At 61.0% G+C, this 13863-nt stretch overlaps 1 protein-coding gene across 1 annotated transcript in view; it reads right to left on the reverse strand.

Moving 5' to 3' along the window:
* The window catches only part of LOC135880332 (receptor-type tyrosine-protein phosphatase T-like), an 88039-nt gene that overhangs the window by 18561 nt on the left and 55615 nt on the right, over positions 1-13863 (reverse strand). Inside the window, exons 13-23 of the mRNA XM_065406597.1 lie at positions 12986-13094; positions 11645-11712; positions 11089-11237; positions 9054-9141; positions 8116-8186; positions 7386-7422; positions 5957-6054; positions 5116-5232; positions 3875-4032; positions 3662-3797; positions 2745-2894 (exon numbers count right to left, since the gene is read on the reverse strand). Of these exons, the coding sequence (XP_065262669.1) occupies positions 2745-2894; positions 3662-3797; positions 3875-4032; positions 5116-5232; positions 5957-6054; positions 7386-7422; positions 8116-8186; positions 9054-9141; positions 11089-11237; positions 11645-11712; positions 12986-13094 (1181 nt within the window). The remainder of the gene's footprint in view (positions 1-2744; positions 2895-3661; positions 3798-3874; positions 4033-5115; positions 5233-5956; positions 6055-7385; positions 7423-8115; positions 8187-9053; positions 9142-11088; positions 11238-11644; positions 11713-12985; positions 13095-13863) is intronic.

Genomic DNA, 13863 nt, shown 5'->3' on the forward strand with positions numbered 1-13863 from the left:
GGAAACGCTGCTCCCAGACGACAACGAGCACCTGACACATCCCTACGTCCCGGTAATACGCTGCTCCTAGACGACATGGAGCACCTAACACGTCCCCACGTCCCGGGAAACGCTGCTCCCACAAAATACCAAGTACCTGACACGTCCCTACGTCCCGGTAAAACGCTTTTCCTTGAAGACACCAAGCACCTGACACGTCTCCACAGCCCGGGAAACGCTGCCCCCACACAACACGGAGCAACTGACACGTCCCTATGTCCTGGTAAAACGCTGCTCCTAGAAGACACCGAGAACCTGACACGTCCCCACGGCCCGGGAAACGCTGCTCCCACACAACACGGAGCACCTGACGCGTCCCTACGTCTTAGTAAAACGCTGCTCCCAGACAACACCAAGCACCTGACACGTGCCCACAGCCTGGGAAACGCTGCTTCCAGACGACACGGAGCATCTGACACATTCCTACGTCCCGGGAAACAGTGCTCCCCCACTACACCGAGTACCTGACACGTCCCTACGTCTTGGTAAAACGCTGCTACTAGACGACATGGAGCACCTGACATCTCCCCACGTCCTGGGAAACGCTGCTCCCAGACAACACCGAGGTCCTGACACGTCCCCACAGCCTGGGAAACACTGCTCCCAGATGACACGGAGCACCTGACACATCCCTATGTCCTGGTAAAACGCTGCTCCTAGACGACAGGGAGCACCTGACACGTCCCCACGGCCCGGGAAACGCTGCTTCCAGACGACACGGAGCACCTGACACGTTCCTACGTCCTGGTAAAACGCTGCTCCTAGATGACACCGAGCACCTGACACATCTCCACAGCCCGGGAAACGCTGCTCCCACACAACACGGAGCACCTGACATGACCCTACGTCCTGGTAAAACGCTGCTGTCCTGACACGTCCCCACAGCCTGGGAAACACTGCTCCCAGACGACACGGAGCACCTGACACGTCCCTATCTCCCGGTAAAACGCTGCTCCTACACGACAGGGAGCACCTGACACATCCCTACGTCCCGGTAAAACGCTGCTCCTTGATGACACCGAGTACCTGACACGTCCCTACGTCTTGGTAAAACGCTGCTCCCAGACAACACCGAGAACCTGACACGTCCCCACGTCCCGGGAAACGATGCTCCTGGATGATACGGAGTATTTGAGACGTCCCCACATCCCGGGAAATCCTGCTCCCAGATGACGAGTACCTGACACGTCCCTACATCCCGGTAAAAGGCAGCTCCTAGACGACATGGAGCACCTGACACGACCCCACTTTCCGGGAAACGCTGCTCCTAGAAGACACCGAGAACCTGACACGTCCCTACGTCCCGGTAAAACGTTGCTCCTACACGACAGGGAGCACCTGACACGTCCCTACATCCCGGTAAAAGGCAGCTCCTAGACGACATGGAGCACCTGACACGACCCCACTTTCCGGGAAACGCTGCTCCTAGAAGACACCGAGAACCTGACACGTCCCTACGTCCCGGTAAAACGTTGCTCCTACACGACAGGGAGCACCTGACATCTCCCCACGTCCTGGGAAACGCTGCTCCCAGACAACACCGAGGTCCTGACACGTCCCCACAGCCTGGGAAACACTGCTCCCAGACGACACGGAGCACCTGACACATCCCTACGTCCCGGTAAAACGCTGCTCCTTGACGACACCGAGCACCTGACACGTCTCCACAGCCCGGGAAACGCTGCTTCCACACAACATGGAGCACATGACACGTCCCTACATCCCGGTAAAAGGCAGCTCCTAGACAACATGGAGCACCTGACACGACCCCACTTCCCGGGAAACGCTGCTCCTATAAGACACCGAGAACCTAACACGTCCCCACGTCCCAGGAAACGCTGCTCCCACGCAACACCGAGTACCTGACACGTCTCTACGTCCCGGTAAAACGCTTCTCCTTGACGACACCGAGCACCTGACACGTCTCCAAAGCCCGGGAAACGCTGCTCCCACACAACACGGAGCACATGACACGTCCCCACGTCCCGGGAAACGCTCCTCCCCCACTACACCGAGTAACTGACACGTCCCCACAGTCTGGGAAACGCTGCTCCTAGACGATACGGAGCATCTGAGACATCCCCACATCCCGGGAAACGCTGCTCCCAGATGACAATGAGTACCTGACACGTCCCTACATCCCGGTAAAAGGCAGCTCCTAGACGACATGGAGCACCTGACACGACCCCACTTCCCGGGAAACGCTGCTCCTAGAAGACACCGAGAACCTGACACGTCCCTACGTCCCGGTAAACGCTGCTCCTACACGACAGGGAGCACCTGACACGTCCCCATGTCCCGAAAACGCTGCTCCCAGACAACACGAAGGACCTGACACGTCCCCACAGCCTGGGAAACGCTGCTCCCAGACGACACGGAGCATCTGACACGTTCCTACGTCCTAGTAAAACGCTTCTCCTTGATGACACCGAGCACCTGACACGTCTCCACAGCCCGGGAAACGCTGCTTCCACACAACATGGAGCACATGACACGTCCCTACGTCCCGGGAAATGCTGCGCCCAGACAACACGGAGCACTAAGGCACAAATGGGTGGTGACTTGTCCAATGTCACAAAGCAAGTTGAGGGCAGCTCAGGGAGTAGGACCCGGAAGTCCTGGCTCCCAGCCCCCTGCTTTCCTGGCCCAGGGGAGAAGGCAGAGTCCCACCCCTGGGCCCGCCCCGTGGTTCCTCCCACAGGTACCTTGAACTCCCGCGAGAACCCGTTGATCTGCGTCTGGGCGTCGGGCTGGCGTAGGCGGCTGACGTGGCTGGGGGCGCTCTCCGCCAGGACCCCGGTGTTCCCGCACAGCAGCCCCTCCAGGAGCACCTCGTAGAGGAAGATGTACTGCTCCTGGGGAGGGGAACGCAGGCGTCGGCCCCAGAGCCCAGCCCGCAGCAGGGGGCCGGCACATGGGGCCAAAAGGTGATGCCAAGTGCTGGGGGGAGCCCAGAGACCATGTGCTATCAACTGCACCCTGAGGGCAGGCTGGAGACCCACCCCTACACCAGGCACTCTCGCACCAAGGAGCAGAGTCCTGGCACATTTCTCTTGGGGGGGAGCCCCATCCGCAGCCACACCTCCTCCACGGAGCCGAACCAGCAGAGCTGAGTCCCCTGTGACCTGTGGGACAGGCTCATCTCATGCTCCAGAGGAAGGAGACAATCCCCCAGCACCCCTAGCCCCAGCCGGGTGATCAGTTCCCTGCAGGCACATGTGTGAGGGTTCCCATTCCAGGAGCATCTGTGGGAGCCGGGGACCTGTCCAGGATGCTCTCAGAGCCCAGCATGGGGGTTCTGCCAGCACCCCCGGGACTCAGACCTCCCCTCAGAGACAGCATCCCAAAATCTAGTCTCTGGGCAGCTTCAGTGCTGGCTCCCTGCAGCTGGGCCACATGCCGCGTGGCCGGGCTGGCTTTGCAAGGCCAAATCCATGCGGAGGGTCCCTTGGGCGGGGAGTAACTGGCCTGACCCCAGGACCCAGGAGCTGAGGTCAGCAGCCAGGGGGTGGTACCCTGAAAGTACCTGCCCTTTGAACTGGGCACTACGGGCCGGGCGGGCAGCAAACACCTGCTCAGGTGGCCCCATCGGTGGCCCTGGGCACCCAGCTCAGCTCCTCACCTTTGTCTGCACCATGCTGACCCGCTGCTCCCGCAACCTCTGCACGCAGCGGAAGACATCCACGCTGCCCTCGGCCCGCGCCATCTTCAGGAGGAAGTCCAGGGCGATGAAGGTGCCTGTGCGGCCGATCCCTGCACTGGGGACATGGGAAGGGAGTGAGGCGCTCGCCGGGCCCTGGGCCTGTCCCACCCCCCAGCCCTTTCTGCCCAGTACCTGCAGTGCACAAGCACGGGGCCGGCAGGCGCCTCCGACACCCTCTCGTTCACCATCTCCACCAGCTGCAGGAGCCGGGCCGTGTTGCTGGGGACCCCGTGGTCTGGCCACAGCAGGTAGTGAAACTGCTGTATGTGCCTCGGGAGAGGAGAACCGGCCTGAGGAGAGGGCAGACAGGAGACGTGGGGGGCTGGGGGCGGGGAATTGAGCAGGGGATCCCAGCACTCAGGACTCCCTCCGGCACTAGCATCCCCTGTGGCCAGGCTGTCGGGAGCCCCAGCGCCCTGCGAACATGGAGCTGCAGGAGAGTGCCCGCACAAGGAGGGCTGGGGCGATGGAGTGGGGCTGGCTGGCAGGTACAGGCCAGTTTCAGGGCCCAGCCAGGCTATGCTACACAGGCTGTTTGGATCTAGAGCAGGGGTCGGCAGCCTTTCAGAAGGGGTGTGCCGAGTCTTCATTTATTCACTCTGAGTTAAGGTTTCATGTGCCAGTCATACATTTTAACATTTTTAGAAGGTCTCTGTTTATGTCTATAATATATAACTAAACTGTTGTATGTAAAGTAAATAAGGTTTTAAAAATGTTTAAGAAGCTTCATTTAAAATTAAATTAAAATGCAGAGCCCCCCGGACCGGTGGCCAGGACCTGGGCAGTGTGAGTGCCACTGAAAATCAGCTCGCGCACCGCCTTCGGCACGTGTGCCATAGGTTGCTGCACGGGCTGAGACAGCCTCCCTTGCCCAGCTGTGCTGCAGGTGCTGGTGTCCTCGCCTTTGGGATCTGCCCACAAGCAGCTCTCCTGTCTGCGCAGGCTAGAGACAGGGCAATGGCTGGAGCTGACTGCTGGATGGGCTAACGCGCAGGGTGGTATTCTCCAGGGGCTGCCTGCATCTCCCGGGCACAACAGCAACACGGGGCATGTCCCGCATCCAGGGGGGCCAGGGTCCCCAGGCGAGTGATGGCTCAGCAGCTCCTCCCAGCTGGCTGCTGGGCCCTGGGAAACGCCCGCACCCCAGCACTGAGAGTTTATCCATGCTTCAACAGCTGCTCCGGGTTAGGTTTGCTTGTGGGTGTATCATGGGCCTGCAGAGGGCGCTCCGAGCCCCTGGAACCTCCAACCCTCTCTCCCCCCCCCCCCACATTGGCCGCCCCCCCCCCAGCTCTGGGGAGTCCCTGGGGCCCTGGAGGGGCAGGGCTGCCAGGCTGTCGGTGAAGCCCAAGAAGGCTCTGCCCCCCCCTTACCCTCTGCAGGCGGAAGGTGCGTGTGACCAGGCCCGTGGTTATCCAGGTGTTGCTGAGTGTCACCGTGAAGTCCCCGTACACCTGCTCGCCCTCCGGCCAGTACTGCTCACACTTGGTCTGTTAACAGCGGGCAACACCTGAGCACTCTGCACCCCCACCCTCCGCTAGGGCTGTGCAGGGGAGTGGGGAGGGGAGCCCCTGGCAGGGAACGACCCTGGCCTGGACACCGGCCATGGGAAATGTCTGGCATCACCACGGTGTTACCGGTGCTCCCTACACGGCACACGCCTGCGATCCCACCATCCTCCTCCCCGCTCCCCGGCCGTGCGGAGAGTGGGGAGGGGAATGGCCCCGTCCCCTTCCCATCCACTGGCGCAGGGATCACCCCTGGCCAGGCCCAAGGATGGCTGGCCCCTGACTGGCAGGCAGATGCGCTGGCGCTGGGAAGTTGGTCTGGAATTTCTTCCCCTCTCCCCGCAGCTGCCGGGGGCACTGTCTTTCTCCACCCCGTGTCCATCTCTCCGCCCAGGACCTGGGTTCCTCTCAGTGCACTATTCCCTTAGCCTCCCCTTTGTTGCTGGTCCATGTAGGACTCTCCACCTCTCGTGTCTCTGCTCAGTTCCCCCTTCGTGCCCCAGGACAGGGCTCCCTCCCAGAGCGCGTCTCACCCTGGGCTGGCCTTCCCCTCCCACGTGGGGACAGCTATGCAGAAGGGAAAGCAGCAGCCTGGGTCCCATGTGGCCTGGCTGGCCTGGCTGAGGCCCCGGCTGAGCGTGGAGCCCGGCTGGGAGGGGCTGGGCTGTTTGAGGACCTGGGCCCCAAAGGAAGCTGGGTTCTCTACCTTGTTCTGCTCCACCAGGCCCGTTAACATCACAATGGCCGAGGTCTTCTCCTGCCAGATCATCTGCCAGAAATCCACCACGGTGCCAGGCAGTGGGCCTGGGGAGAGGAACATACCACGTCAGTATCCGCATGCTCCTGACCCAGTGCCACGCCCGTCCTAGGGCTCAGGGAGGGACTGAGTGGGTGCACCACCGGGTAGCCTGGAAGCTGCCGTGCTAATAGACCAGGAAGCCCAGTTACACTGCCCATGGCCTGTCCCCTGAGGACTCCCGCTCAGAGCAAGGCACAGCAGCGGGGCAGCCCAGAGAGCGCAGTGGCTGAGGTCAGAGGTGCCAGGGCCCAGTGTGGGGGCCGCCCAGCTGCTGGGCACAAGCAGGGCAGGGCGGGGGGGAGGATGAGCCAGGCGACGGGGGGGTCAAGGCAGGTGCTGCTCTCAGCTGTTTCCCACGGTCCAGTGACCGAAGGGGTAAGCACCTTCTCTGCCGTAGCACGTGATTTGGCTCGGAGCTCAGTGCCAGGCTGATCCCATGGGCCGGGGGGCCTCACCCTGGGGCGTCTCCTATCTGCACGGGAGCCTGGAAACCCGGGCCCGGGCGCTGCACAGAGCCAGGAGGCTGGGGGGATGCAGGGGGTGGCATCTGGAGTGGGAAGCTCCCAGCACTTTCAGTGACGAGCCCCGTGAGCCCCTGGGCACGTGGGAGCCGTCTGCGCCTGTCTGCTGTTAGAAGGGATCAGGGCTCTGGCCGCACGGTCAGGGCAGGAGCAGGGCAGTCTCTGTTGCTTAGTGCATCGCCCTCCCTCTCCTCCAAACTCCTCCGGAGCCTTCCAGCTGCGGTGCTGTAGCTGCTGATGCCCGGTCGCCCCGCTGAGCAGACCAGGACTGGGACAGAGGAGCTCAGACAGAGGCCCCTATTCGCCCCGTCTCAGAACCCAGGAGCAGGGCCATGGCCCCTGGAAGTGAGCGGCTGCATGTTTGCATGCAACCGATCAAAGGAAACCCTTTTTGTGCCCGACACGTAATGAGCATGTGGAACTCACTGCTACAAGGGATCACTGAGAGCAGCAGTCAGCCAGGGCTCAGTGCGGCGTGGAGGGTGAGAACCGCCGAGAGGATAACGCCATAGCAGGGTCTCACACCTGCTGCCTTGGGCATGAGCCAGCCCCCAGTGGATGCAGGTTAGGAAGAGACGTCTCCTGTGGCTGGCCACTCCAGGACTGGCCACTAGGCACTGGCCACTGCAAGAGGTAAGTGCCCAGGCTAGATGGGCCCTGGGCTAGGCTGGCTTGCAGTCCGTGTGTCAGCTCCACACATCTTGGGAATGGCTGGACTGGGCATGCCCCAGAGCCGGGACTGACTGCCCTGGGCCTGGACAGGGCCACGCGCTGGACTAAGCACCCCCCCCCCCCCCCCCCCGGGGAGCACTCACCCTGAGCAGCGATGAAGAAGCAGGGGCTCCTGTAGCTCTGAGAGGGAAAGAGACAGCAATGCCATTAGTCACATGATCTCAACACTTAACCAATCAGGAGTATGAGATGAAATACCCAGGGCCAGCCCTGAGCTGGGCCATGTGCCTGGGTTACAGGGCAGGGCCAGTTCCCACAGCCCCCACCCTCAACACGGTAGCCAAGCCCTCTGCCCGCTGGGAGCTACGCCCGGCTCTCTGGGCCCACGTGCGCTTCACTTGGACAAGGAGATCACTGCTCCAGGGCCCCTCGCACGCAGGGGCTCAGGTGGAGCGAGAGACTATCCAGCTCCTGCCGTATCTAGCATCCTCGGGGGGGAATGTCTCCAGAGTGTGTGAGCAGGATGACCGGCCGTCCCAATAGCAGGGGCTTTGTCTTACATATGCCGCTATACGCCCCCCCCCCCATCCCCAGGGGAAAAAATCCCCATTTTTCCCCCTTGCTACCAGGTCACTCTCTATGAGAGACGCTGCCCAGCCCCAGTGCACCCTGGAGGGCCCCGTTGTGCAACAGCTGCCCAGTACCCATGTGACTGGAGCAGGGCTGAGGGAGGGCGGCTGTCGCTCAGAGCAGGGGTGTGTTGGTTCCTGTGGTGCCAGGAAGGTGGGGCTGCCCGTGTGCCCCAGAGCCTCCCCTGCCCCCTCTCCCCGCACAGAGCAGCAGCAGCGCGCCCCTCGCTGCCTGGGTACCTACATCGACGTAGCTGGCATTGATGTAATCAGTTCCCGGGCTAGCAGACTGCAGCACCACACGGCAGTGATCGTCTGAAAGACAAAGGGGGGCTGATCACTGACCAGACAAGCCCAGTTGAGGGGGAGGCTCCTGCCCATGCTCCCTCCAGACAGACAGACATTGCCAGGGCCTCTGGCAGCGCCGGGCCCAGCTTCGCCGTGACCCTGGAGTTCTCAGGACAGCCCTGCTTCGACTCCCTGTGTGATCTTGGGCAAGTCCCGTAGCCTCTCTGTGCCTCAATTCCCCACCTGCACATGGGGACAGCAGCCCTGCCCCACCACACAGGGCAGCCACCTCTGGCAGGGGAGGTGGCAGCTGCTTAGCTACATTGCAAATCTACGTAGGGCAAGGATGAAGAGAGACTCATACGTGCAAGGAAAGGTGCCGGAGGGTGAATGTCGGGAGGCAGAACAGAATTATTGGAGTCAATATTTGATCAGGACAGCAGGTCGACCCACTGACTCTGGGGAAATGTGCCATGAGATCTAGAATGACCACGAGAGGTGAGGGGCTCCATGTTACGCAGCAGCCAAATGACGGCACCTCCAGCAACACAGGGCCCTCAGCACTGCATGGGGGTCAGCATGGACTTGGAGGGGACAGCGACTGAGTCACCCGCCCCGCTCCCCGCTGCACAGCGCCCCCTAGTACCAAGCCGGGGCACTGCACTCAGCACTCACTCCTAACGGAGAGCACCCTACTGAGTCACCCGCCCCGCTCCCCGCTGCACCTAGGTTTCCTTGGCAGTCTCCCATCTGCAGCAGCACCCAGGCCCAGCATTGCCTGGCTTCTGTGCTCTGCTGGGATCCCAGCCCAGGTGGCCTGGCTGCAGCGTCTCCTTTGTAAAACGAAGCGTTTACACAGTGCTCAGCAAAGATGCGAGAAGAGGCTCTGCTCACATGGGATGACGCTCTTGTAGCGGTTCTTGGCCTGGTTGCAGGGCTCCTTGCCAGTATGGCCTGGGTGCAGCAAACCCGAGACCAGTTTCTGCGGGGGAAGAGAAGGGACTTAGGTTAGGCACGCCCAGTTGCCAGCCCTATCGGCACAGGGGCCAGCCTGAGGGCACCACACCCGCCAGGGCGCTGGGGCCAGAGCGCGACCAAGGCGGCCAGCACAGCTCAGCCAGCACGGCTGATAGAGGCTTGTCTACACGGCGGAGTGATTCCAGAATAGGATCAAGCACTATAGCTGTATAGCTCCAGCTAGTCTGGAACAGCGCCCCATGTGGCCATTGTGGAACAGTGCCCCATGTGGCCATTCTGGAACAGCGCCCTGTGAGGCCATTCTGGAACAGTGCCCCATGTGGCCATTCTGGAACAGCGCCCTGTGAGGCCATTCTGGAACAGTGCCCCATGTGGCCATTCTGGAACAGCGCCCCATGTGGCCATTCTGGAACAGCGCCCCATGTGGCCATTGTGGAACAGCGCCCCATGTTGTTGGGATCTGTATATATATATTTATATATACAGTAACGCCTCACTTAAAGTCGTCCTGGTTAACGTTGTTTCGTTGATACGTTGCTGATCAATTAGGGAACATTCTCGCTTAAAGTTTTGCAATGCTCCCTTCTAATGTCATTTGGCAGCCGCCTGCTTTGTCTACTGCTTGCAGGAAGAGCAGCCCGTTGCAGCTAGCTGGTGGGGGCTTGGAACCAGGGTGGACCAGCAGCCCCCCTATCAGCCCCCCGCTCCCCAAGTTCCCTGCGCAGCAGCTGCCCAGCAGGCTAGCAATTGCTGGCAGTTCCTCCCCCTACTGCCATGTGCTACTCCTGCCCTCTGCCTTGGAGCTGCTCCTGGGAGCCTCTTGCTTGCTGTGCGGGGGGCAGGGAGGGAGGAAGAGGGGGGCTAATGTCAGGGTGTCCCCTTCCCCCCTGCTCCTGCACCCCGCTTACCCCATCTTCCATAGAGCAGGGGGGACACACGACAGGGCTCAGGATGGAGGGAGCTGGCAGCAGCTGCGGTCTCAGCAAGCTGATCTAATTAACAAGGCAGTGTACTTAAAGGGGAAATGTGCATCTCTCCCTCTAACACATACCCTCCATTCCTGCTGCCTTGCAGAGTGAGAGAGTTAACCCTTGAGGGCTCAGCCAATTGCTAGTTCATCGTTTAGCAGTAAGGGAAATATCCCACCCACTGACTCCTCCACCACAACCAAGCTTCACAATCATCATCACTGTGTACCAGTATTACATGGTTTGTTTAAAACTTGTACAGTGTGTGTGGGTGTGTGTATATATATATATATATAGTCCTTTTGTCTGGTAAAAAAAATGTCCCTGGACCCTAACCCCCTCATTTACATTAATTCTTATGGGGAAATTGGATTCACTTAACATCGTTTCGCTTAAAGTCGCATTTTTCAGGAACAGAACTACAACGTTAAATGAGGAGTTACTGTATGTATATATCTCCATGTAATGTGTTATAGGCTATTAAGGCCTAGTGTAAATGAAGTATACTTACCATAAGTAGGTGCATTACGTGTTAACAACAAAAACAAAAAACTAACGTCACAAAGTAAATTATAAATGAAGGCTTCACACATTGGCAATTTAAAGTCATTTATTAATCCAAAGCCCAGTTTAAATATGGTGTGGTATTTGCAAACTCCCCGCACCTTGTAATTAATAAAACCTCAACTAACCATCGGAACTTCTAACTACAAACTCTGGGGTAGAATGCTTGGGGTATAAATGTAAACTAAGTAAGGTTTATTTTGTAAGCAATAAAAAGTACTTAAAGTATTATATACCGACACTGTGTCCGTTATCTGCCTGCTCCCCGATCCCGTAAAAAGGCCCCTGCTGCGGGTCTAATGAAGTGGCCACTCTGGAATCAGAGTGTCCCAAAGGGGAGCATTTCCCCATGTAGACATGCCCTACAGCTCCGCTGCAGCGTAGTGAGACTAAAATGTGCAGTGAGTTCTGGCACCGACCTGGTACTCCGCATTGCGCCCCACTGGGGGCCGTTCGGGATTTGCGTCGTCCTCTGCCCCCTCCTCCTCCAGTTCCGCTTTCTTAAACCGCTTCAGAGACTCCAGCAGTTCAGCCACCGGGATCTGCGTGCGCAGCCTGCTTGCACCTGCTGGGATCCGGGAACCAGGGGTTAGCCTGTCCCTGGGGTCTGGCTGCTGCCATTCGAACTGGGCTGGGGTCACCAACCCTTCTGGCCAGGGCCCCCTGTCCCTGTGAGGGTGTCAGCACTCCCTTCTGGCCAGGGCCCCCTGTCCCTCTGAGGGTGTCAGCACTCCCTTCTGGCCAGGGCCCCCTGTCCCTCTGAGGGTATCCCTCCCCCCGCTGGCCAGGGCAGCCCCTGATTCCAGGGAGGGCATGACCATCCCCTGCCAGCCAGGGCCTCCCAGCCCCTGTAAGGGCATCACCCTCCCCGCCGGCCAGGCCCCGTCCCAGGGAGGGCATTAGGAGCCCTCGGCCTGTGCACTGAGACGCCAGCACATCCAGACAGGGCCAGGGTTGGCCTCGCTCCGCCCACACCTCCTCGGTTCCTCTTCAGGGGGATTGCCCCGTTGCTCTTGTGGTCCTTTGAGTCGTTCCGCTTCTTCCTACGGATTAGCAAGGCGAGACCCGGGATGAGCGGAGGAGAGCCTGAGAGGGGAAAGCATGTCCCCCGACGCCCCGGGAATGCCCCCCAGCTGGCTGCAGGGGGCCAAAAGCAGCCCATGTACCAGCCCCTGCTGTCACCGCCTTCGATCAGCCTGGCCCGTCCATGGAGAGACGCCTCAGCCCCCAGCATGCAGCGCTCTGCCTCGCTCCAAAGAGCCTGGCCCCCAGGCCCGCGCTATGCAGGGTACGGGGCTAGGCCAGACTCCCCGGAGTTGCCTGGGCCTTCGGGTGACTGTGGCTCTGCTGCCCAGGCAGGGGCACGCTGTGCAGTGCCGGAGGCCGTTCCAGCGGGCAGGCCAGGCTGCCTGGGAAGCCGTGCCCAGGGAGGGGCTGTACTTTGTGAGTTACAGTCGCTCTGGTGCTGCTGAAAGCAGCCAGCTCGCAGCCCTGCAGCCGACCTGGCAGCCATGTTCATGCCCAGCTCCGCAAGACACCCGTCCCCCACAGCCCCTGCCAATGTGCCCACCGGGGCCACCCTTAGGGGCGAACGGGGCAGTCGGATTGCATGGCTGTTCAGCCCTTGGCCGCTGCACTGAGGGGGCCAGCAAGGGGCAGACCCATGTTCTCCGGGACGGCTGGTTTGGGACGTCGCTCTCGGTGCATTAGGCAGTGCTTCATTTGTGCCAGGGCTTGGCAGGGCTGAGCCCTGGCACCTCCGGGCCTGGCAGGGCCGAGCCCGGCACCTCTGGGCCTGGCAGGGCTGGGCCCCATCAGTTATGAATGTAAAATGTTGCTTGAGCCTGGCATCCGTTTCATTACAAATTAAACGCTGGCGCTAGGAAGTGGGCTGCTGCCACCCCACTGGGTTTCCCACGCCGTGGGGAGGTCACTGAAGGGCCGGGGACACCGGTGACTCGGTCACTTCCGCCTGGACCTGGAGTTTATTCAATATCAGAGGCTCTGTCCCACTGCCCAGCCAGCAGTGCCGGGTGCTCTGTCCTCAGGCACATCAAGGCCTGTTACCAGGCCAATGACACGGGGCGCCACCAGCAGGCGTGTCTGGCTCAGCCATGGGCCAGGTGAAAAGAAACGTCCGGACACCGATGCCCCTTAGCAGCTTTCCGGCGAGCGAGAGGGTCGAGGGACTCAGGGACACGCTACCCCAGGCGCTGTCCGTCACACCCCGTGGGATTCGCCGCCTGGCACTACCAGCCCTACAGCCTGCGGAGCCGGTGCAGGATGTGACCCCGGGGCCCACTCAGTCACACTGACCTGGCGAGCACGAACCACAGCAGCAGGGCCCCTGCGGCCAGCAGCACCAGCACCACCAGCAGTGCCATGGCTAGCACCAGGCCCCCGGGCTGGGGCGTCTGGGCCTCTCCTGCAAGCAACAGAGCCAGTGGGCATGTGGCAGACTCCTGCCTAGTCGCTGAGCCGGGCCCCTGGCAGACCCACGGCACGCACAGCTGCCATGGGACTTCAGCCAGGCGCCCAGGACAGACACTGGCACCTGCCGTTACCCTAGCTAGGGCAGGGACCCAGGTGTGACCCATACGGCCACTCCCAGCCCTTTGAGACTGGGTCCGTGTCATTTTACGGTGGTGCCCAGAGGCCCCAGCCAGGCTCCGGGCCCCGCTGCGCTAGGTGCTGCACGCACACATGCAGGGAGGCAGCCCCTGCCCCGAAGCGCTTGCACTGGAATAGACAAGGACGACGAGGGGGAGAGGGACAGAAGTGAAGTGATTTGCCCGAGGTCACACAGACGGTCCGTGGCAGAGCTGGGCCTAAACCCAGCTCAATCTGTGTGCCGGTGCAGCCCCCTGTCCCCTGGACCGCCCAGCACCATGTGGCCCAGCATGCAGTGCGTCACCTTGGCCCACACCGCCAGGCTGAAGCCAGTGCTGGGACGGGTGGTCTCTGTGGTACGACCGTCAGACCAAGCCGGAGCACAGCATGCTGGGACGGCTGGTCCCTGCGGGCAGCAGCTCCATGTCTGAGGCGAGGGGGGCTGCAATCTTCCCCCTTGTGCCCAGCTGAGTGGCCCTGGGTTCCAGGTGATTTCCGCACTGCTGGGTGCCCAGGCTAAGTGCCACAGTGGGGCTGGCTCTACCCGCCCCTGGGGCGCTGACCTCGTCTGCCAGGTTCGGGGG

Source organism: Emys orbicularis, chromosome 6, assembly GCF_028017835.1.
Source record: "Emys orbicularis isolate rEmyOrb1 chromosome 6, rEmyOrb1.hap1, whole genome shotgun sequence".
Lineage (NCBI taxonomy): Eukaryota > Metazoa > Chordata > Testudines > Emydidae > Emys > Emys orbicularis.